Genomic DNA, 22570 nt, shown 5'->3' on the forward strand with positions numbered 1-22570 from the left:
GGTCATCCTGGAGTTGACATGCAGATAATTCCTGAAGAATCTGTTGGAATTTAGCCAAAGGAATTATATAGTTCCTCAAATCAAATACTTCTTTATCGGCCAGCAAGTCATTAACAAGAAAAGGTCTTCCATAAAGAACTTCAAAAAGGCTTAGGCTTTTTTGTAGGGGTATTTCTAATCTGAAGCAAAGCAATAGGAAATAGAATATCCAGTTCTTAATTGTTTCTTGGGCCAGTTTTCTAAGATGCTTTCATTGGTCTTTTCTACCTTCCCCAAGAACTGTGGCCTCCAGGCACAGTGCAGATGATAATCGATACCCAGAGCCCTAGATACCCCCTCAGTTAGCAAGGATTTAAGGAGGGACCATTATGGCTTTGAAGGGATCTAGGGAGTCCAAACAGGAATAATTTCATTTATTAGTGCCTGAACCACCTCTGAGGCTTTTTCAGTCCTGCAAGGAAAGGCTTTGACCCAATGTGTATGTGTGAAGGTATCTACCCATACCAAAAGATATTTATATCCTTGTGTTTTTGGCATATGTGTGAAATCTATTTGCCAATCCTCCCCGGGATCATTTCCAATTCTTAGAAACCCTATTGGAGCCTGTGGGAGAAAGGGGGTTATTTCTTTGGCAGATTTTGCAGGTTTAATAATATATTCAATAGTCTTATCTAAATTCCTTCCTGTAAAAACTTTTTGAGCCATTTGTAGGGTTTCATCCCTACCTAGATGGAAGGTATAGTGTAGAGTTTCTAAAACCTTCCACTGGTTGGTGGCCGGTAAATGAAGTCTGCCGTCATCTGCCTGTAACCACCCTGTAGGCTGGGGAGTGTAACCCTGTTCTGATGCCTGCTGTTTTCCTTCCGTCAAGTAGTGGGGCTTTTCTTGAGTTGTAGAACCATCCCAGACAAGGGAGGCAACAGTGGGGATAACTTGAGATCTGGCTGCCAATTTTGCTGCGTCATCAGCCAGCGTGTTTCCCCCTGATAGCTCATCCATTCCTTTTTGGTGTCCTTTACAATGTATTACTGCTACCTCTAAGGGCTGGTGAACAGCCTATAAAAGTCTGGTAATTTCCTCATGATACTTGATAGGAGGCCCTGAAGCTGTTAAAAAATGTCTTTCCTTCCTTGACATACCAATGGCATGTAAGACTAAGGAGGCATACTTAGAGTCAGTATAAATGTTAACTCTCTTACCTTTGCTCAACTCTAGGGCTGTAATAAGAGCAACTAAGTTGGCCAGCTGAGCACTCGTTTCTGATGGCAGGGCATCACTTACCAGAGTTTTATGAAGAGTCACCACTACATACCCAGCTTTTCTGGAGCCTTGCGCAACAAAAGAACTCCCATCTGTGTATAGGGTCCATTCTGGGTTTTCTATAGGAGTTTCCCTTCAGTTTTTTCAGGCAGCATAAGTTTGGGGTATGATTTGTTGTATTAGCTCCATACCTTCCTCTGGCAGGAAGGCTGCTGGGTTCAGAGAGGAGCAGGTCTTTATATGCACAGCAGGCCCCTCCAGCAGGAGTGCCTGATACCATAGAAGGCAGCTATCTATGAACTGATGGCTGCTGTCCACCTATTATCCATCCCTGGATATTATGTGGGGCATAGACAGTAAGGTCTTGCCCAAGGGTTAGTTTTGTAGTTTCAGGAATGAAGAGGACAACAGCCACGGCGGCTCTGAGACATACAGACCAGCCACAAGCTACCAGATCAAGTTCTTTGCTAAGATACCCCACTGGTTGCTGTACTGGGCCTCCTTTCTGGGTCAAAATGCCCAAGGTTACCCCCTTTCTCTCTGTAACATATAAATTATAAGAATTTCCAATGGGAAGGCTCAAGGTTGGGGGTGCCCAACAAAGCCAGCTTAAGTTTTCTAACTAAAAGCTTGTTTTGATTCACCTATACCAGCAAGTGAATATTTGCTGCCTGTGTGTTCTTGATTAGTTGGTAAGGAGTGAGCTATCTCTCCATATCCTGATATCCATAAGCGGCAATAACTGGTAATACTTAAAACCCTCTCAGTTGTCTAAGAGTTTTCAGAAGGGAGTATGAGACAATAGACTGAATTCTGTCTTAACCTAGTCTTCTCGTGCTTTCCAAAAGGATTAATCCTAGATATTTAACAGAGGTCTCATACAGTTGGGGCTTTTGTTGGGAGACTTTATAGCCTCTTTCTGCTAGAAAATTTAAGAGGGCCTTGGTACCGGTCTGTATACTTGGTTCAGAAAGGGCACAAAGCAAGAGATCATTCACATATTGCAGCGAAGTGTAATAATCAGATGAAAATTCCAAAAGATCACATGTTAAGGCCTGTCCAAATAGACGTGGACTATTTAGAAAGCCCTGAGGCAACACTGTCCAAGTTAATCGTGAAGCCGGATTGATAGGATCCTCGAAGGCAAGCAAGAATTGAGAATCAGGATGTATTGGACTACAGAAGAAAGCATCTTTTAAATCTAAGACTGTAAACCATTTCATAGCTGGTGGAATCTGGGCCAACAAGGTATAGGGGTTTGGAACCATGCAGACGGGGGGCTGATGGGGACCACTGCTTCATTAATGAAGGGTAGATCTTGCATTAGCCTCCATTCCCCATTAGGCTGTTCCCAATATTGGAGTATTACAGGGGCTGTTACATTTCTTTAAAAGTCTCTGTTTGTTTAGGGTTTCTATAATTTTTATTAGCCCCCTTTCAGCATCTGTTTGAGAAGATACTGCTTCCTGCATGGAAAAGAAGTGGGATCCTTAAGGTGTGTTTGGACAGGTATTGTGGTTAAGGCTTGGCCTGCTTCTCCTTGTATAGCCCATACTCATGAGTCAATATCAACTTCCATCAGCTGTTTATCTCGCCTGGATCCAGTAGCAGTATAGTCCCTAATTCAGTCATAATGTCACTTCCTAGCAAGGGAGGGGGCTCTCTGGCATTATCAAAAAAGAATGTGAAAAAATCAAGTCTCCCCAGAGTGGCTAAAATGAACAGCTCAGGAGACTACAGATGGTGGCGAGGATGTGGAGAAACGGGAACCCTCTTGCACTGTTGGTGGGAATGCAAACTGGTGCAGCTGCTCTGGAAAACAGTGTGGAGGTTCCTCAAAAAACTAAAAATAGAGCTACCCCATGACCCAGCAATAGCACTACTAGGAATTTGCCCAAGGGATACGGGAGTGCTGATGCACAGGAGCACATGTACCCCAATGTTTATAGCAGCACTTCCAACAATAGCCAAATTATGGAAAGAGCCTAAATGTCCATCAACTGACGAATGGATAAAGATGTGGTTTATATACACAATGGAATACTACTTGGCAATGGGAAAGAATGAAATCATGCCATTTGTAGCAACGTGGATGGAACTGGAGAGTGTTATGCTAAGTGAAATAAGTCAGTCAGAGAAGGACAGATATCATATGTTTTCACTCCTATGTGGATCTTGAGAAACTTAACAGAAGACCATGGGGGAGGGGAAGAGGGAAAAATAGTCACAAACAGAGAGGGAGGAAGGCAAACCACAGGGGACTCTTAAATACAGAGAACTGAGGGTAGATGGGGGGTGGGGAAGAGGGGAAAGTGGGTGATGGGCATTGAGGAGGGCACTAGTTGGGATGAGCACTGGGTGTTGATGTAAGTCAATTTGACAATAAATTATATTAAAAAAAATCAAGTCTCCCCATATGCGCCCCAGTGGCTGAGAGAAAAATTTAGTCATAAGGTTTCCAGAGACATCTCTAATCATTACACTGTGTTTGGATAGTTGGCCGGTTTTGGAAAGAAGGACAGAAAAGGTGGCTCCAGTGTCAAGAAAGAAAGAAAACTGGTTTCCCTTCTTTTTCCAGAGTTATCCAAGGCTCTGGGTTTCTGATAGGTAGCTGGTTTGGGGGGAGCCACCCTAATGAGCCCCCACTCCCTCAGTCCCTTTCAGGGACATTGGTTATCTGAGCCCTCACGGTTTGAGGTCCCTGGGGGCATTCAGATCTCCAGTGATTGTCTCCATACAAGGGGCAGAGCTGACAGGGATTCAACTTCGGTTGTCCAGAGCCCTGAAGGGCCACATGAATGGCACTTGGTGCCAGGACCTTGGGAAGTCTGGTCTGACATAGTACCTAAGGCTGCAACTAAGGCCTCAGATTTTTTCTTAAGCCTCCTTTCCTGTTCCATATTCTCCTCTTGATCTTGGTTGTAATATATCCAATTGGCAGTTCTTAAGAGCTCCTCCAGGGTCCCTTCTGGGCCAACAGCCAATTTTTGCATCTTCCTTCAAATATCGGGGACTGATCGAGTGACAAATTTGTCCTTTAGAATCATCTCAGCCTCAGAGGTATTAGGGGAGATAGCCATCTATTTAATGAGAGCTTTTCTTAACCTTTCCAGGGAGGCTACCAGGTTTTAATCCTGTGTAGAATAGTGGCTAATTTAGGGTAATTTAAGGGGCTACCCTTTGTTCTTTTTAATCCTTCGCAAATGCAGGCTTAGAAATGGCAGTGACACCATTCCCCAATGGGATTATCATAGTCCCAATCAGGATCTTGGGATGAGACTGCCTGAACTCCATAGGGGACTGGAAGTTCCCTGTTAGGACCTCCAGTTCCATGATAATTAATGAGTTGCTCATCCCCATATCTCTCAGCTGCTGCCAGAAACCCATGTTTCTCTCTTTCATTATGAGTCTGATTCCACAGAAGCGTTATATCTTTCCAGGTTTATTCAGAAACATACATAATATTCTGAAAAGCCTCTATATACTTACCTGGATCATCAGAAAACTTATGTAGTATCCCCTTTTATCTGTCTTAAATTTTGTAATGAAAAAGGTACTTGTATCTTATCATAGTGGTGCCTCCCTGAGTCCCTCCTTCTGGCACTCCAGCTTCTTGTAGAGGAAACATGCCTGTTACATTACGGGGACGGCCTGGGTAAAGTGGGCAGCAGGGAGCAGAAGTGCATGTTTTTAAGTCTGGATGTATAGATAGAGGACCTGAGGAGGAGGAGGTGGGGGTGGAAGGCTTCCCTTCCTCCATCTGTAGGTCTGCTTTGGGTACTGGCAAGGTGCCCTTGATTATTTCCCCTCCTGATTGCTGGACTTTGGAAAGGGTTGCCAGTAAGTCAGGATTAACCTTACATTGCTTGCACATATCTCTATTTTTTCTTAAGGCACAAAAACACTGAACATAGAATTCTCCCTATTTCCCCTCACGTTTGCACAACAAGTCCAATTGTAAGATAGTATTATATTGATATTTCCCTCTGGTGGCCAGGTTTCCACCTCCAATTTGTATTGGGGCCGAGCCCCAGTGCAAAAGAAGATGAGTCGCTTTTTCTTCGGGATTTGTGGATCAAAATCATTCTAATTTTTCAGAATGCATCCCAAAGGAGTATTGACCTTGGTTGGAGAATTACCCATCTATAGGAAAAAGAGGAAAAGGCATCCCTTATGTCAGTTTCCTACAGCTGGCCAGGAGAAACCTTATCTCCTGACCCCAGATGGCCAAGAGAAACCTCATCTCCTGGCCCTGCATTTTGGCTGGCTATGCGACTGGCAGCCAAAAGCCCTGTCAGTCTCACAAGGTGCTGGGATTGGTCGCTCTTACTCAGGCTTGACCCTACCTCCGAGCGCTGACCTTGTCTTCCCCACTTTCTCCTACCCCTCTGTTTCTGGCCTGTGGGACTTTGGGGGTATCGACTGAGACCAAGTAAGACCCCCCTGGTTGTAAAAGGTAGCACTAATTTTATTTTGGCCCAATGGTAATTTACGTTTTGATCATAATAAAACTGTTCCTCTTTATATTTCAAAAGGCTGGCAAAAACTATTTTTTGTAAGGATAAAATCAGCCATTGAGGGGAGCTAGAAGAGCCAAAGTTGGGGGCTGGTCTCCTGCCTTTTTCAGCAATGCCCACATAAATATGTTCCAGCCATGTGGGTATCCATTTTAAAGTATCTAGGTTGAGGGCATCTGGGTAGCTCAGTTGGTTAAGCACCTGACTCTTGATTTCAGCTCAGGTCATGATCTCACAGTTTGTGACTTTAAGCCCCACATTGGGCTCCATGTTGACAGTGCAGAGCCTGCTTGGGATTCTCTCTCTCTCCCTTTCTCTCTCTGCCCCTCCCCCACACACTTTCTTTCTCTGACTAAATAAATAAAAAAGTTAAAAAAAAATATCTAGATTGGTACAAGTCACATACACTGGGCTAAGTGTAGCACAATGGCTCCCGTGTACCCAGTAAAAGCCCTTCAGATGCCATAGTCCTCTGTCCTTCATATGGCACAGACACCCGTTCCTCCCACCTGGCAGAAACAACACAAATGTGGAGCATCTGGAGGTCAGCAGCGAGGACATCACTGTTGTTTTCCTAGGCTTTGGATCAAAGGAGGGGCAATTTCAACCAGGGCTTGAGCAAAACAACTCAAAAGGGAGTGCTCTCCTGCCCTGTTGGTTAAAATCACAGTTCTTCCCATTTTTCTTTTCCAAGACCATGAAGAACAAGAAGGGGTACTGTATATTCTCTTCTATATTTCCATCAAACACACAGTGAATCCAGGATCCCGCAATTGATGCTAAAACACAAATTAGAGCCAGAAAGAGGAGAATGCCTCCGATTACCCAAATGGGTGGTCAGGGATCAGGTTCTACCGACAGCCTTCAGGCATCCATCGGAGAGTAGACTTGGTCAGGACCCTTCAGTTGCTGTTTGGCCTCCCCTGAGTCTGTGCATCTGGGGTCATTCTTGAAAGAAATAACCATACGTTCCCAACTATGCTGGGGGATCAGCTGGGAGGAGACCCAAGGAGCCCGTCACCTGAGATTTGAGAATGGCAGCCATACTATTTGCTTTTATCTGGCTGACAGGTGCCCATTGTTTGGTTTGAGAGTTGTATTTAGGATAGAAAGAAAAGAGGGGGTGTGGCTGTTCTCTACTTACAGTTAGAAGACGTTGATATCCCTGATGAGCCCCCAAAGTAATGTTGCAGGATTCTTTACCTCAATACCCAGGGTTCGTTGTCTCACTGCTTTGAAGAATGAAGAGGTGGGCACAAAATGAGCAGCAGGCAAAAGTTTAGTAGAGTATAAGCTTAGAAAGTAAGAACAGTATGAAAGCTCTCTTTGCAGAGAGGGGGCATTGAAGGTGAATGACCGAGACAATAGTCAAGGTCTTTGTTTTAGAAGGTTCTGGTCAGCCCCCCTTCCCTTCCTGCTCTTCCTTCTCAGGTCCTACTCTTACTGGCTTGATCACTCCAGGGGCTGGGTTGTCCATTCCTGATAGGCTGGACTCCATTGCGTGAGGATCCTGACTAAGGTCATACTGTGCCTTGTATAACGTAAATTTTTATTGTTTACTTATTTTAGTTAGGTATTTTGATTGTCAAATTCCTGAGGGGAACCTAGAGGGAGTAGGTGGTGTCTGTTACATTCTTAAGAGGAACCTTATGTCTGAGGGGTGGTTTGCTGTGATCAGAGCTCCCAGCATTGTTCCAAAATATGTGTTTTTCCCCACCCAGGGACCTTGGGTTCTAACCTTTCCCTCTGCCTATTTAAACCTTTCTTTCCTCTATCATAATACATCAAATCGGGTACTCACAACATCCAGCCTCCTAGCTGGGGAAGCTCCGCAGTGAAGAGCCTGGTTGGAGTCCCGATTGAGGGTCCTGGGTGAAGCATCCTCCCCTCAGGTGAGGCTTCCAACTAACTATACCCACCAGGGCAATATATACACTACCCATGTGTGATCTATGGTTAGTCATTAAGTTTGCCCCAGTGCAGTCTTGAGCAAGCTGGTTGTTTCTCTGTTTCTCTTACTATATTGCACAATCTTAGGAGCCTGGGTGTCTGCATATTTCTCTTCTCTCCCTGATCCACTCCAGGGGCCAGCCTGGTCTGGCTCAAGGAGGTGAGGCAAATTATTCCCTCTTGGCATCAGGAACAGAGGGGCCAATTCTGATCCCGAGACCAGATGTGAAGCACAAGCCAAGTAAGCACCACCCTGCCCCATGATTGTCTGTGTGCAGCTCTGGGCAGAAATGCATGACAAGTCACACAGACAAGTTCTACACAGAACACTATCCCAGAGGATTGTTACAATACTAAATGAGGCACTGCCCAGAAGATGCTACGCATGTAGGAAGTGATTGAGAGAGGTGGTCCTCTCCTTTCACAGCATGCTCTGGATGCTCATTGGATAGTCCCCTTTCATAGCTCCTTCTTAATTATCCAAAATGATTTAATTCTGATATGCTCTGGAGGCCAAATTCCTTCTTCCCAGGACACTTTAGTCTTTTCCCTTAAGGCCTTCAACTAATTGGATAAGGCCCACCACATAATGGAAAATTATCTGCTTTACCCAAAGTTTACTGAATTAAATGTTAATCACATATAGCAAATACTTTCACAACAACAACTAGAATGGAATTTTACCATGGTACCATGGTCTAGCCAAGTTAACACATAAAATTAATCATCACAGTGAGCTAATATTTATCATGTAAGGACTTCTCTCCTTCATAGAGTCCATGATAATCGTCTTTCTCCAACTCTCCTCAGTCATATACCTATTCTGTGTTGGCATTACCAGTGAGAGGCTTTGGCCTCTTAGCCAGGGAAAGGAGTGGGGGGTTAGGAGATAAGATTGGATACTCTTAGTTCCTAGTCCCCTGCCACAAAATCCTTGCCCCTTGTCAGGCATTCTAGTCTGGATAAGGGGCCTTGACTGGGCTTTGGAGGAGTGCAGAAGGGATGGGACTGGACTTAGCAGCCTTCCTGGTATGAATGGGAGTGATGTGATGTAGCTGAAGAAACTTGGCTGGGAATGAACTGGCCAGAAGAAACACCAGGGAAGGCAGGATGATGAGGCTTATTAATGCGAAGTACTTCTTGTGGGGGTCGGGGGTCTCAGAGTGGTAGATAGCCCATGAAAGGTGTTGGTGGCCCTGGGATACCAGACCAAAAAATTTTTAACAGTTTTAAGTTGACATGGAATCAACTACACACATTTAAAGATTATAATTCTATATATTGGATACATGTATGTACTCATGAAACCATCACACAATCAAGAAAGTAAACACATCCACCACTACCCAAAGTCTCTTCTTTGGTAATCTCTCTTATCCCTTGTCTCTGCACTGACCCTCCCCATCCCCAGGCAACCACTGATCTCCTTCCTGTCCCTGTAGATTTGTTTGCATTTCCCAGAACTTTATATTAACGGAAACATACAGTATGGACCCTTTTTTTTTTTTTTTTTTTTTTTGTCTAGCTTCTGTCATCATCATTATTGGGATTCATTCATGTTGTTCTATGTGTGTCAAGAATTCATTCTTCTTCTTCTTTTTAAAAAATTTTTAAATGTTTACTTATTTTTGAGAGAGAGAGAGAGAGAGAGTGCACGAGTGGAGGAAGGCAGAGAGAGAGGGAGACACAGAATCCCAAGCCGGATCCAGGCTCCGAGCTGTCAGCACAGAGCCTGACGTGGGGCTCCAACTCACAAACCATGAGATCGTGACCTGAGCCAAAGTTGGACACTTAACTGACTGAGCCACCCAGGCGCACCAAGAATTCATTCTTCTTTACAGCTGTATTGTATTGCGTTGTATGGATATACCACAGTTTGTTTATCCATTTACTTGTTGATGGACAGTCGACTAGCCTGATATATTACCACCACTTGCTAGTGGGGAAATGTGATAATAGGGTTTAGTGCGGAGGTTGCAAATTGGTGACCCCTGTGCCAAATGCAGCTCCTACACTTGTTTGGTTTGGTCTGTCTGCTGTCTTTTAAATATTGAACTAATTAATACAAAAGTTGGGGGATTTTACATGCAAATCCAGATTTTCAACTTGGAGAATTGTCAGGTCTAATAACTGGGCCCCCATTCCAGCAATATGACAGCAATCTCTGGAGCTATGACAGATGGCCTCCTTTATACTGGGCATGTATTCTTTGGGTTGCCACTAAATTCTTTAATTCTCTTGGCTCCATAATCTCACTGAACCTGGCAGTTCCTGGCTTGCAGTTAAGTGCAACAGTCAGAAAGTCTTGGGTTCAAATTGCTCTGTCACTTATTAGCTATTTGATCATGGCCAAGTTAACCTCTCTGAGCTCCAGTTTCCTCATCAGTAAATGAGATTAATAACAGAACCAACCTCAGGGTAGTGAGACTTGAATACATGTGAATTATTTAGCATGCAATAAGTGCTCAGTAAATGATATTTAATATTCTTGTCATATTATGGTTGCAAAGTAGATGGCAGGGCAGTATAGTGGATATGACACCAGACTAGATTTCTGGTCCGAGCTCTGCTACCACCCAGCTGTGTAGCTGTGGGCTTTGGTTGCCCCATCTGTTATATAAAGCAGTGGGGGCTCAGTTAGCATGTGCCAAGTCACAAGTTTCGGAAAGTGACTGCTTTCCGAACTGCTTTAAATTCCAAACTGCTTTAAATAATAAAAAATGAATTTATCGATGTATGCAACACAAACCGCTAGAGGTACATGTAGCTTCAGGTGAAGTTTGATCCAGCAGTTCCAAAAAATCATTTGTTTCATCTCTCTGCCTTGATTTCTGTGGTATGATGTTTATCTGTAGATTGGTTTCCCTGTAGGTTGCAAAATGATTGCCTGTATGTGCTAGGGCTATGTGCTTATTCTTTCATGTCCAACAGGGAAGAGTGACTTTGTTTCATTCTTTTCAGCAATAACTCTAAAAGTCATGCAGTTTGCATTGGCTGAGGTCTTAAGCTACCCCTGGACAAGTTGCTATGGCCAGGGGCATGGGAGAAAATGATTGGCTTAGTATAGGTCAAGTGTTCCATTTCTAGAACTGAGAGTGCAGTCAGCTCCGAGGGTTTCATGGGTCCTTGAAAGTCCACTCAGTGGGGCTGGCTGCCCTAAGGTTTCTCCCTGATCTTCAAGATCTGGATTTTTTTGGTCTCCAGGCAGTCACTGGACTTGAGTACAGAGCTTGTGGAGGTCTGGGACCTAGATTGGGCTTTATTTTGATGTGGAGGGACATGCTAATTTCAGCTCTTCTGAGAAACCATATGGGCATCTTTGCACATGTCCTTGGCATTATTCCCTATAGAGGAAGAGTAATTTGGCTTGAATTCATGGACTTGTTTTCATTGCTTTTTACTAATGGATTCATGGCAGCTGCTTTCCAACACCTTCTGGTGTTTGTGTATCATTAGAGCTAGTTTTAGGAATAGGTGGGGAATGGTCTTCATGCTTTCTGAGAAATGGAGCTGGGCATACATTTTGGAGCATGGAATTCTTTAAGCCCATTTTCAGCCATGTAGAGAGGTCCCTCTGTGTCTTGGGCATCATTTCTTCATCTGAAAAGCAGGTGCCTAGAATACCTATCTCACAGAGTTGTTGTGAGATTCAAGTAAGATATCATCCATAGACAACCTGGCACCAAACAGTGGCCATCAGTCTCATCTACACTTCCTCCTAGGAGCCTCTCCAAGTGGCCTCACTGGCCTCTGCTCAGAGGATTTGCTCAGAAATATGATGTTAGAGAACCATAGGGCGGGTTGTGGTGAGATTCTATATTTCCAGACATGATTTCCTTATTGGAACAAGGGATATCCTCTTGAATGCCTGAACAAGAAAAGATAGCAAGCTTAGGCCCAGATTTTCTGTAACTGCTTGGTGATCCTTCCCACCCCTGGTCCACCCAAGACCACATCAAACTCCACTCAGAGGAGCCTTCCCTCCCCACCCTGTCTGGAATAGCCTCCCTTGCCACCCCAGTCACTCTCTACCGTGTCATACTTGTATTCTCTTCATGTCACTTTACTGAAAACATATGATCTATTGTCTATTTACTCCTGCGAGATACAAGATTCATAAGAGCAGGTCACTTATCTGTCCTGTTCATCACTTTAGGTTAGCTTTATTCATCATTTTAGGTTAGAAGCCAACACTGACACATGGATGAGGGGTTCAGTAGTTGATCTGGGAGGGGATCCAAGGAAGCAATGGTAGGGAAGTATAGGGAATGAGAGAGGGGACGGAAGGAGGTTCAGTAAGGGGTCCACTGTTGAGCATATTATTGCTGTGGGCTATTAGGGCTCAATGCTACTGGGGAAGTCTGGGAGACAGTATAGAAGTCACCCTGGAGTACTTCCTATGGAAAGGAGATGGGTCTGGGGTATTTATACACCAACTCTTGTCAGCCATTGGTTAAGGGCTGCTCCAGGGAGGTGTTAACTACCTGGTTCTTCTGGCCTGCCCTGCTCATAGGCAGAGTGCAGACATCCTGGTCAGGGTCTATTTGTGACAGTCACAGTTATAAACAAAAGTCACAAGCATTTCCAGGTGGCACATTTGAATCCAACTGTGAGGTAATGGTGAGTGTCAAGGGTGTCTGGGTAAGACAGCCACGGTACCCGCCACAGGCACAATTGCTGGCAAATGGTGGCAATTTGTTAGACGATTCAGGAGGAGTAGGATCCCTCCAGAAGGACAAGTTGGAGCTGGGTGTTCCAAGCAGAGAACTTTGTTTCTCCAATAGCCCGTTTTGTTTCTGAATATCTCCAGATGCTGATTTTCCTCTTAGAGTTTGGTGCTTAGGACTGAATTGTGTTTCTTGTGCTCTGGCCAGCACAGGGAGAAGAGCACCAGCCCTTCCACTCTTTATTGCATGGGCTCTTGGCCCTAGGTATGCACTGGAATCACCTGGAGAGCTTTTAAAGCAGAGTGATGCTCAGGGCTCTACCTGTAGAGGTTCTTATTCAGTTAATCTGGGACAAGGCCCCCTGCCTTAGCACTTTAAAAACTTCTCCTTCTCTGCTCCCCAAGTGATTCTGATATGCAGCCAGAGTAAAGATAAACTGGCTTGGATATTATATAGGCATCAAACACAGGCATCTGAAAAGATCAGAGGTGTTTCTAGCTTCAGGTCCAGCTTGATCCAGCAGCTCAGTGATCTAATCAAGGTTTCAGTTTCTGGTGTGTTTTGCTTTGTTTAAACATCTCTGCCTTGCTTTCTGTGATTCTGGTTTATCTGCTCCTTGGTTATTGGATAATCCCTCAGAACTCCTAAATCACTACCAAAATGTCCTAAGAGTGCATGCTATCTCATGTATGCCCAGTAGAAGAGAGACCATCTTTGCCCCTTGTTCCCAGCACAAATCTTGTGATTCATGCTGTTTTGGGCTGGCTTAGGTATCAAGCCAATCCCTGCACCAATCATTATGGCTAGGGAGATGGCTCAGATCATGTGCTCCATTCTTAGCACTGAATTTGGTCAGTTCCCCATCTTAGCTCTGGATACACATTGCAATCACCTGAGCAGATTCTAAAGAATCCCGATGCCTAGGCCTCACCTGTAGAGATTCTACTTTAATTGGTCTGAGGTGGTGCCTGGCCCCTGGCATTTTTCAAAGTTCCCCAGGTGATTGTGATATTTAGCCAAAGTGGAGAACCAGGGCCTAGACATTGTATAGCCTCATGATGCAGGTTCAGACCCCTCATGGGTAGGGCCAACAAGTACAGGTCCTCTGCTTGGGCCTAAGTGTATGTATGCCTGGCTAGGGGCTGGCTACATGTCTAGCAGCCCTCGATGACCCCATAGCAGCACCCAGGAAGCCTGGAGAAACAGAGCTGCATCTTCTACAATTTCCAGCCATGAGTGGCAGGAGCCAGTGGCAATCATATTGGGAGTATGTCATGCACGTATGACATGTGGTGGCCTGCTCTCGCTGGTGATCCATGGGCACCTAAAGGCTTTCTCCCCTTTACGGTATCCGTTTCTTCATCTGCTATTTGGATTCAAAGAATACCCATGCCTCTTTGAATGGACTCCAGATGAAAGAGGCATTTGTGTGGTACTTCAGTTCCTTGCAGGGAGCCAGTTTCCCTAGCAGGAAGGCTCTATTACAGAGTGGGAAGAGTTTAATCTCTATGGAGCTGTGCTACCCTAGGTAGGTCCCTTTACCTCTGAGTTTCAGTGTCCAAACCAGTAAAATGAAGACTCTATCTCCCAGAATGCTCTACATGAGCATGAAATGAGGTAACGTATGTGAGCCCCTAGTCAGCACCTGGCACATACTAGGGGTTCAGCAAATTGCCTTCCTTCCAAGAATGCCATGGTTAGCTCTAAATCTTTTTAAAGTGATGTCAAATGGGGAATCTAAGACATGGTGTCCAACATAAGTAATAATTTGTTGCTGATAGGCTGAAGCCACTTCATCAACCCTTGGACTCCGAGCCCCTCAGCAGGCAGTTCCGGCCACCTCTTCACCTCTGTATCCCCCACCGTACCACATGAGATGCCAGACTTTCTACACCAGAGGGTCTTGAGAGTGACAATCTTGTTGGAAGGAAGGTGTTGTGAAGCATGTCATCTCAAAGAGGTATTTGCTTCTAGTCACAGTATTTGCTTTTAAGTGGGATATTTGCTTGGGGTCAGGGGAGGATGGCGCCCTGAGTGGCACTGGGCCTGGCACAAAGCAAGTACTAATACCTGGATGCCAATGAATGGACTAGCCTTCCCTTCTCACAGGTTACCTCTCCTGTCCAATGGAGTCATGAAAGAAATGAAGATTAAGAGTGTAAGAAATAGTTCTGTTTATTGATTAGAACATGGTATAAAATTACAGCAATTTTCAGGCATTCTGGGCTTTCTGGGAGGGGCATGCAGTGCTGGGCTCTAGCAGGAGATGGAGTGAGGGCATGGACCACTGGGCATTGGCTCTCTTCCTGGGCACATTAAGGGACTTGCATTACCAGCACAGATGCCAATGTGAGAGAGAATTATTGGTTCTTTCCTCTGGAAACAAAGGATGTGGGCAATTTGTGTCACCAGACAATGCCATGCTTAAGAATTCAGTTCTAGCCTACATATGTTAGGTGCTGGCTCTCCCAATCTAGTCATATACGGATTCATACTGTTCTGTGTAATGCTCATTCTTCCCACCAAAAGAAGGGAAACAGGCACGTTGGTTTGGGAGGCCATCAGAGGATGGTGTGCATTTGGCTCAGGTCATCTTGCTTCCAGACGCATCAAGGTCTGCTGGAGGCAGTGGGCTGGGGCACGCAAGCAAAAAAGTGTGCACTACTGTAAGCTCAAGCAGAGGGACCTTCCATAGGGCAGCAGTGTGAAGAAATGAGCATGCTTCCAAAACAAACCCAATTTCATCTTGTCTCTCTCAAGAAGACGGAGAAGGAAGAGCTGGCCATCAGAGACTGAGCCATATGATGCTGGGTTCCATAGAAAGTCTCCAGTGGAGAATTCTTTCAAAATGCAAAAGGTGTTTCTGTCCCAAGAGTCGGTGTGTAAAATCAGAACGAGGGCAGAGCAAGGTGTTAAGAAGTGGTTGTTCAGTACAACGTCTCTGAGAGCCAGATGGCTGGGTTCACAGTTACATGACATTTTGGAATAGCTGGAGGGACCTCATGATGTTGTCATCCTGGGAAGGGAGGAAGGGGAAAAGAGAGGACAGTTAGAACTCTCCGAGGATTTTCCCTGAGAAGTTCTGTTACGGTGAGCAAGTCTCCAGCATGGGTTTCTCGTGCAGAAAGAACTCTGCAAGGGAATGAGAAACGGGGGTGGGGGCCCAGAAAGTAAGCAACTCAAGGCAAGAAGCACCTTCTCTGGCCTTAAGAAATTTGTAAGAAATAAATTATCCAGTGAAACAGTGAGTATTGCTTCTTTTTAGAAGCTCTGGGCAACTGCATTTTATCAAATGATTTTTCTCCATCTACTGAGGTGATTGCATTTTAAAAATTCTATTATGTCATTAATTATATTGATGAATTCTTGAATGTTAAACCAATCTAGCATTCCTGTAATAAACCCTATTTATTCTTTTTTTTTTTTAACATATTACAGGATTTGATTTTTTGTACCTGTGTCTAGAGGGAATATATTAGCCTGAAAATTTTCTCACTTTGTAACAGCTTTGTCATGTTTTCTTATTAGGGTTATGATAGCCTCATAAATCAAGTTGAGAATTTTTTCTTCTTCCTCTATTCTCTGAATTTGTATGACATTAACATCCTTTCTTCCTTAGAAAGAGTTTGAAAGAATTTACCAGGTAAGACATCTGTGTTTGCCATTTTCTTTATGGGAAAGTTTTATTTATTTTTTTAAAGCATTTTTTAATGTTTATTTAATTTTGAGAGAAAGAGAGAGAGAGAGAGGGAGAGAGAGAGAGAGAGAGAGAGAGAGAGAGAGAGGAGGAAGAGCAGAGAGAGAGGGAGACACAGAATCTGAATCAGGCTCTAGGCTCTGAGCTGTCAGCAGAGAGCCTGACATGGGACTCGAACTCACAAACCGTGAGATCATGACCTGAGCCTAAGTCAGTTGCTTAACTGACTAAGCCGCTCAGGCGCCCCTATGGGAAGGTTTTAAATTAAGGATTCAATTTCTTTGACACACATAGGACTATTCAGATTTTCTATTTCTTTTGGTGTTAGTTTTGGTAAATTATATTTGTAAGGAGTTTGTAGACTTCGTATGTTGCCAAATGTATTGAATAACTGACTTTTATCTTTACGATGTCTGTAAAACCTGTAGTGTTGTTACCCTTTCCATTCCTGATATTGATAGCTTGAGTGTTCTTTCTTTTTTGTTTGAATCAATCTTGCTAAGCATTTATCAGTTTTATTTATTTTTTCAAAGAGGCAAATTTTGGTTTTATTGATTTTCTTTTTGCATGTCTCTATTATATGTTCTCTATTTTACATTTACATTTTTCTATTGTATATTCCCTAGGAAATAAGTATTGAATGTAGAACATGTTTGGCTATTAAACAACATACTTCTAAGTCCGTGGGTCAGAGAAGAAAATATTTTGAATTAAAATATAATGAAAATATGACATATTATAATCTATGGGATCTAGAGCAGTAGTTAAAAGAAATTTTATCCCTCTGTATGCATGTATTAGAAAAGAATGGTTGAAAATAAATGATCTAAATCTCCATCTCAAAAAGCTAGAAAGAAAACCTAAAAATTAAATTAAAATGAAACAGAAGGAAGAAAATAATTTACAGCACAAATGATAAAGTAGAAAGCATACCTATAATAGAAAAAAAATCAACAAAGAGAAAAGTTGATTCTGGGTGTCTGAAATCTTTTAAAAGTTGCTAGACCTTTTTTTTTTTTAAGTTTATTTATTTATTTTGAGAGAGAGAGCATGAGCAGGGAAGGGGCAGAGAGAGAAGGAGAAAGAATCCCTTTCTCTGCACTGTCAGTACAGAGCCTAATGTGAGACTCAAACTCATAAATGGAGAGATCATGACTTGAGCCAAAATCAAAAGCTGGACGCTTAACTCACCGAACCACTCAGGTGCCCCTAAAAGTTTCTAGAACTTTTAAAAGAAGTCTATGGAGTCAGGCTGTCTAAATTCAAATCGTGGATCTGTCATTTACTAGCTGGGTGACCTTACTCCCTTTGTGCCTCAGTTTCTTTATGTTAGAGTAGCATCATCACCATATATATCTATGGGTGGGTTGTGAGCAAGAAATGAGTGAATTAATGGAGAGCAATAGAGGTTGCTAATGTGAGAAACTAAACAAATTTGAAAATTTCACTCACCTGTTAAGCAAAGTCAAAAAAGCACACTTAAATAGGGCATAGGATTTAAAATTAGAATGAAGTTCAAGGGGATCCTGGGTGGCTCAGTCGGTTAAGCATCTGACTTTGGCTCAGGTCATGACCTCAGAGTTCATGGGTTTGAGCCCCACCGGGGGCCCTGCGCCGACAGCTCAGAGCCTGGAGCCTGCTTTGGATTCTGTGTCTCCCTCTCTCTCTCTGCCCCTCCCCTGCTCGCACTCTGTCTCTCTCTCCCTCTCAAAATAATAAATAAACATTAACGAAAAAAAAAAACAAACCAGAATGATGGAGTTCAAGTTCCATCTCTGTCACCTACTGGGCCTTAGCCACATCTCTCAACTTTGCAATGTCTCAGTTTTCTCTTCTTTAAAATGTGTATGATCAATACTACCGTGCACCCAGTTCATGATGATTAACATGTTGAAATATTTCTAGCCTTGTTGGTAAGTGAGCCTTCCATCCAGCATCTGTGCCTCTGGCTATCTGGTAACTGGCACAGGACCGCTGGAGCACCCAAAGATCCATCAGCTAGTGGGTCGGCAAGCTTAGAAGGATCCCTCTAGGGCACAGCTCCTTGAGCATGAGGTCAAGGTCAGTTAAGAGTGGTTAGTTCTCAGTCCACTCTCATTATAAAACATTTTGAATATCACGACCAAGGCTAAGCTCATACAGTGGCACCACCTCTCAGGATGGTTGTGAGGTTTATGCAAAATACCTGAAATACCTGCTCAGTATGTATTGATAACTTCTCCTCTGCTTTGTGTATCTGCAGTTCTTACTGGGTGAGCTCAGAGTAACTGTACTTTTCTGAAATAAATGGGGGATAGAAATGCATTTTTCTAAAGTAGATAAAAGCAACTGTTTCTAGTTCAATTGCTGGCAGAGGCTCTGGGCTAGTCTATCCTTTTGCAGAATGAAAATGTCTTCCAAGGACCCGCAGGATCAGGATCATCTGAGTGAGTGTTAGAAAAGCAGTGCCTCAAGCCCTGCTCCAGACCTACTGAATTAGAATCTGCATTTTAAGGAGATCCTCAAGGAGGTTGGTTTGCACAGTAAAGTTTTAGCAGCGTTGATCCCCAGGACATTTGTGTTAAAAAAAAGATTTCTAGAGCCTCGCCCCCAATCTAGTGTTCATTTTCAGAATCATCTGGGCAATTTTGGGGAACACCATGGCTTGAGAATTACAGCTTTAGATTTTTTTCCCAGCTACCCCCTCGTAGTCTGAGGAGTGGGTCACTGAGCTGGAAACCTGTTGAAAAAGCAGAGTGTTGTCCATTTGAGAAGCCTATGGTTTCACAGAGACCCCCTTGGCCTTTCACATCCCCCCACAATCCTTCTCAGGCTGTCTGGCTCAGCCTGTGTTTAGCCAAGACCAACCACAGCCCAGCTCTAGGAGGGGATGGAATGGAATTCTACCTGAGGTAGAGAGGGTATCTCAGCTCTCCCTTCTGCAGGGCCCCAGGCCTCAGATTTTCTTTCCTGGATCTAGTATGTTTTGTGCTCTGAGGTCTCTCCTTACCTCCTGACAGGATTCAAGAAATTCATCTAAAGTCACGATGCCATCTTTATTTTTGTCCATTTTCTGGAAGACACAACAGGAAGCACTTTAACGAACCTGGTAATCTGCATTCCAAAACTTGCTCTTTGTTAACCACCTTTGCCCCAAGAATTCAGGTGGTCTTTCACTGGCCAGACAATCCCACCCAACTCCCTGGTTACAGCATTTTGAGCCCCATAAGCTTCCTTAAAATTGAGAGACTTGCTCCAGACTCTCATTGCCTCATCACCAGATTATTCTGCTGATACCCTAACATGTCTTCCCCAGACTCTCCCCCAGCCTGTCCACCTGGCAGAGAGAACACTGCATGTGAGAGGTTCGACTTCTGTCTCTGTCACTTACTGTGTGACCTCGAGTGAGTCTTTAAGCCTCTCTGAGTCTCTGCTTTTCCCATCTGCGAAGTGAGAGGATTAGACTAGAATGAGCTGGGACATTCTTCAATACTCTACCACTCGCTTACTTTCTTACAAAAACACCACTGTGGTCATGCTACTCTTCCACTCATGGAATAACTATAGTCACCCAAGCAAGACTGAACTCTTCAATGCAAGACCTCACACTCCAGCCCCTCCTTGTTTCCAATCTTCTCTCCTACTACTCCCCAGACATAAATGCTTAACACTTACACGAATGTGTTTAATGACGTCTTCTCTGGTTACTCTGCTCCACCAAGGATTTGTATGGAATGTAGAAGCTGTACTGTAGCATTTCTATTTCATAATACACTTCCCTGTTCCATTGTCTAGTATATACTTGCTTGCTTAATGAGATCATCTATTACTTGAGGATGACGCATTTTGTAATTCTTTTCTGTTTTCTACAATGCATAGGACAGAGTTGGACACACACCACTTGCTCAGAGGCTTGTGGGTTGGCTGGTCTAAGTTGGGCTTAAAGCTCGCGCACGACGTGTGTGCACTTACTTGGAAGAAGACATCCACGTGCTGCCTTGGAGTGTCTTCTCTGAGCACGGGATATGTGTATTTCCCCATCATGTCATAGATGGCTTTGACAATGTCCATCATCTCCTGGAGGATATGGAAGCACAGTGTGAGAACATGAGGTCAGTCTCTTTTTATGTGACAGTTTGGGGCTCCTTGTCCCCCTTGTGATTGAAAGTGATTAAAAGGACTCTCTTCAGCTGATGAGAAGGGCTGAAGGGCTATATTCTGAGAGGAGGCAGTGGGACATTCTCTTTGCCTTCAGAAGCTCTTGGATAGGTTACCTTTTCTTAAGCATTATCCTCAGTGAGGGGTTATATGGGGGGTTGGGGTGAACATGTTTGTGTACTGATGGGCCCACACTCCATTTTTGGAAGACCCTCTCCCTACTCCACAATTCCCTTGAATGGTTGGCCTGGGTGGCTGTGTTTGTACTGGGTGACCTGTCTCTGTGACCACTGCTAATTTGGAACAAAGGTGGACGTCTGACTAAAGCTGGGCTACTCTGTTTTTCTCCCTGGAGAAGTTTAGGTGATGAGGCACAGAAACTGTAATCAGGAGTGATAGAACCCTGGGACTCAAAAGTCAAGTGGCGTTGGGGCCAGAGTCAGTGCCACAGGCAAGCCATTTCCAGGTTTTAGCTGAGGTTGAGTGAAAACAGACATCAAAAACTTGTGCAGAAGAGTAGAAGTTCTGTGAAGAGAAGGGAGCAAATACACAGAAAGTAGAGAAGAAGAGAAAAATGCAGGGAGAAAGAGAGGAGAGGAGAGAAAGGAGTAGAGGAAGGAGAAGGGAGGTGGGGGTGGGGGGAGAAACAGACACCTGTTCCCATGAGCACATACATGCATACCTGCACACACACACACACACACACACACACGCACACACTCACACTCTCACTCACATATACTCACACATACATACTGTATACTCACATACACTCAGGCTCTCTGAGAAAAACAGTTGAAGAAGACAGAAACAGTAACAAGGACTCAAGAAGCTGCAGAGAGGCAGTGTCTCAGAACCCTTACTCTATAAACTAAAACCTCCTCTTGCACCTCCCCACCCCTCTGTTGCTAGCAACTTGAACCTGTCATTCTTGCAGAGGAGTGTGGCCATCTTGATCTCAGCAATGCTGGAGGAGGGTGAGGAAACAGAGGGGACAAAAGGGGGTGGAGAGAGAGAGAGGAGACTAACAACCTTCTAGTTTCAATAGAGTTTACACAAGTTCCATCAGACTAACTGTATCTTTATAGGAAATCTCTCAGCTTAAGCTAATTTATTTTGATGATTTTTTAAAAAGCTTATTTCTTTATTTTGAGAGAGAACATGAAAGAGTGGGGGAGGGGCAGAGAGAGAGGGAGAGAGAATCCCAAGCAGGCTCCACACTGTCAGTACAGAGCCGATGTAGGGTTTGAACTCACAAACCGTGAGATCGTGACCTGACCTGAAACCAAGAGTTGGATGCTTAACTGACTGAGCCACCCAGGTGCCCCTATTTTGATGATTTTTTATATTTGTAACCAAAAGACCTCTTTCTACAAACTCATTCTTGTTTGATGAGGCCTGAAAGATGTTACAAATGCTATCATGTTTTCTTTCTAATCTTGCAATGCTTCTGGATACAGAATAAGTGATCATTAAATATTTATTAAAATAGTTAAATTGTTCTTATTATTAGTTTATAGATCTGTTTCCTCAAGACCATGAACTCGTGAGGACATGCTTGCTCCTTCATTGCTAAGGTCTCTGCATGGGCTAGGAGCCCAGTAACTGTTGAGTGGGTCTGTGATGTTCTGATCACACTGACCAGGCGTGGTATTCCATGGCCCCTCCTCCAAATGCAGGAAATAGGGTGCAGGAAGGCAGCCTTGTCTTTGAGATATTTGAAATAGTGTCTACGGAGACCCAGGGGACAGCCTCTATCTTGGGGTCCTTGTCTGCTACTCTTCATTCCAGGTGCTTATTTTATTTGTATGTGTTTTTAACCTATTAATACTTTTAGACTTATAAAAAGCTGTAGGAATAGAACAGAGCATGCACCTATACCTTTGACCCAGGTTCTCCTAATTTTAACTTGCAAAACCACAGCACAAGGAAACTGACAGGAAACTGACCCAGGAAACTGACATTTCTACAACAATGCTACAGTGCTATTAAGGAAACTATCAAGCTTATTCACCTCTCAACAGATTTTCCCCTAGTGTCTTTTTTATGGTTAAGGATCTCTCATCCATCTAACTGTTGTGTCCCCTTAGTCTCCTCTAACCTGTGACCGTTTCTGTTTGTCTTTCAAGAGCAAGGCACTTCTGATATGAAGTGTCAGTTATTATGCTGATCAGTTATTTTGTAGAATGTCTCTGCTCGTGTTAGTTCCAGGTTTTCTGATGATTAGGTTGAAGTTATGCATTTTTGACAAGAATACCAAATCAGTGATATTATATCCTTCTTGGTGCATCCTATCAAAGTGGTTCTTGATATATCGTGTTAATGGTGATGTTAACCTTGAT

The 22570-nt window shown here is 43.8% G+C and overlaps 1 protein-coding gene across 4 annotated transcripts in view; it reads right to left on the bottom strand.

Annotated features, from left to right (window-relative positions):
* Positions 1–14550: 14550 nt before the first annotated feature.
* The window catches only part of KCNIP1 (potassium voltage-gated channel interacting protein 1), a 341859-nt gene continuing 333839 nt past the window's right edge, over positions 14551–22570 (bottom strand). For all 4 annotated transcript variants that reach the window (XM_015070504.3, XM_053226584.1, XM_027034196.2 and 1 more), the window contains 3 exons: positions 20043–20147; positions 19081–19143; positions 14551–15410 (listed from right to left, as the gene is read on the bottom strand). In XM_015070504.3, coding sequence (XP_014925990.1) covers positions 15363–15410; positions 19081–19143; positions 20043–20147 — 216 coding nt within the window. In that variant the 3' untranslated portion in view covers positions 14551–15362. The remainder of the gene's footprint in view (positions 15411–19080; positions 19144–20042; positions 20148–22570) is intronic.

The sequence above is a fragment of the Acinonyx jubatus genome, chromosome A1 (assembly GCF_027475565.1).
Source record: "Acinonyx jubatus isolate Ajub_Pintada_27869175 chromosome A1, VMU_Ajub_asm_v1.0, whole genome shotgun sequence".
Lineage (NCBI taxonomy): Eukaryota > Metazoa > Chordata > Mammalia > Carnivora > Felidae > Acinonyx > Acinonyx jubatus.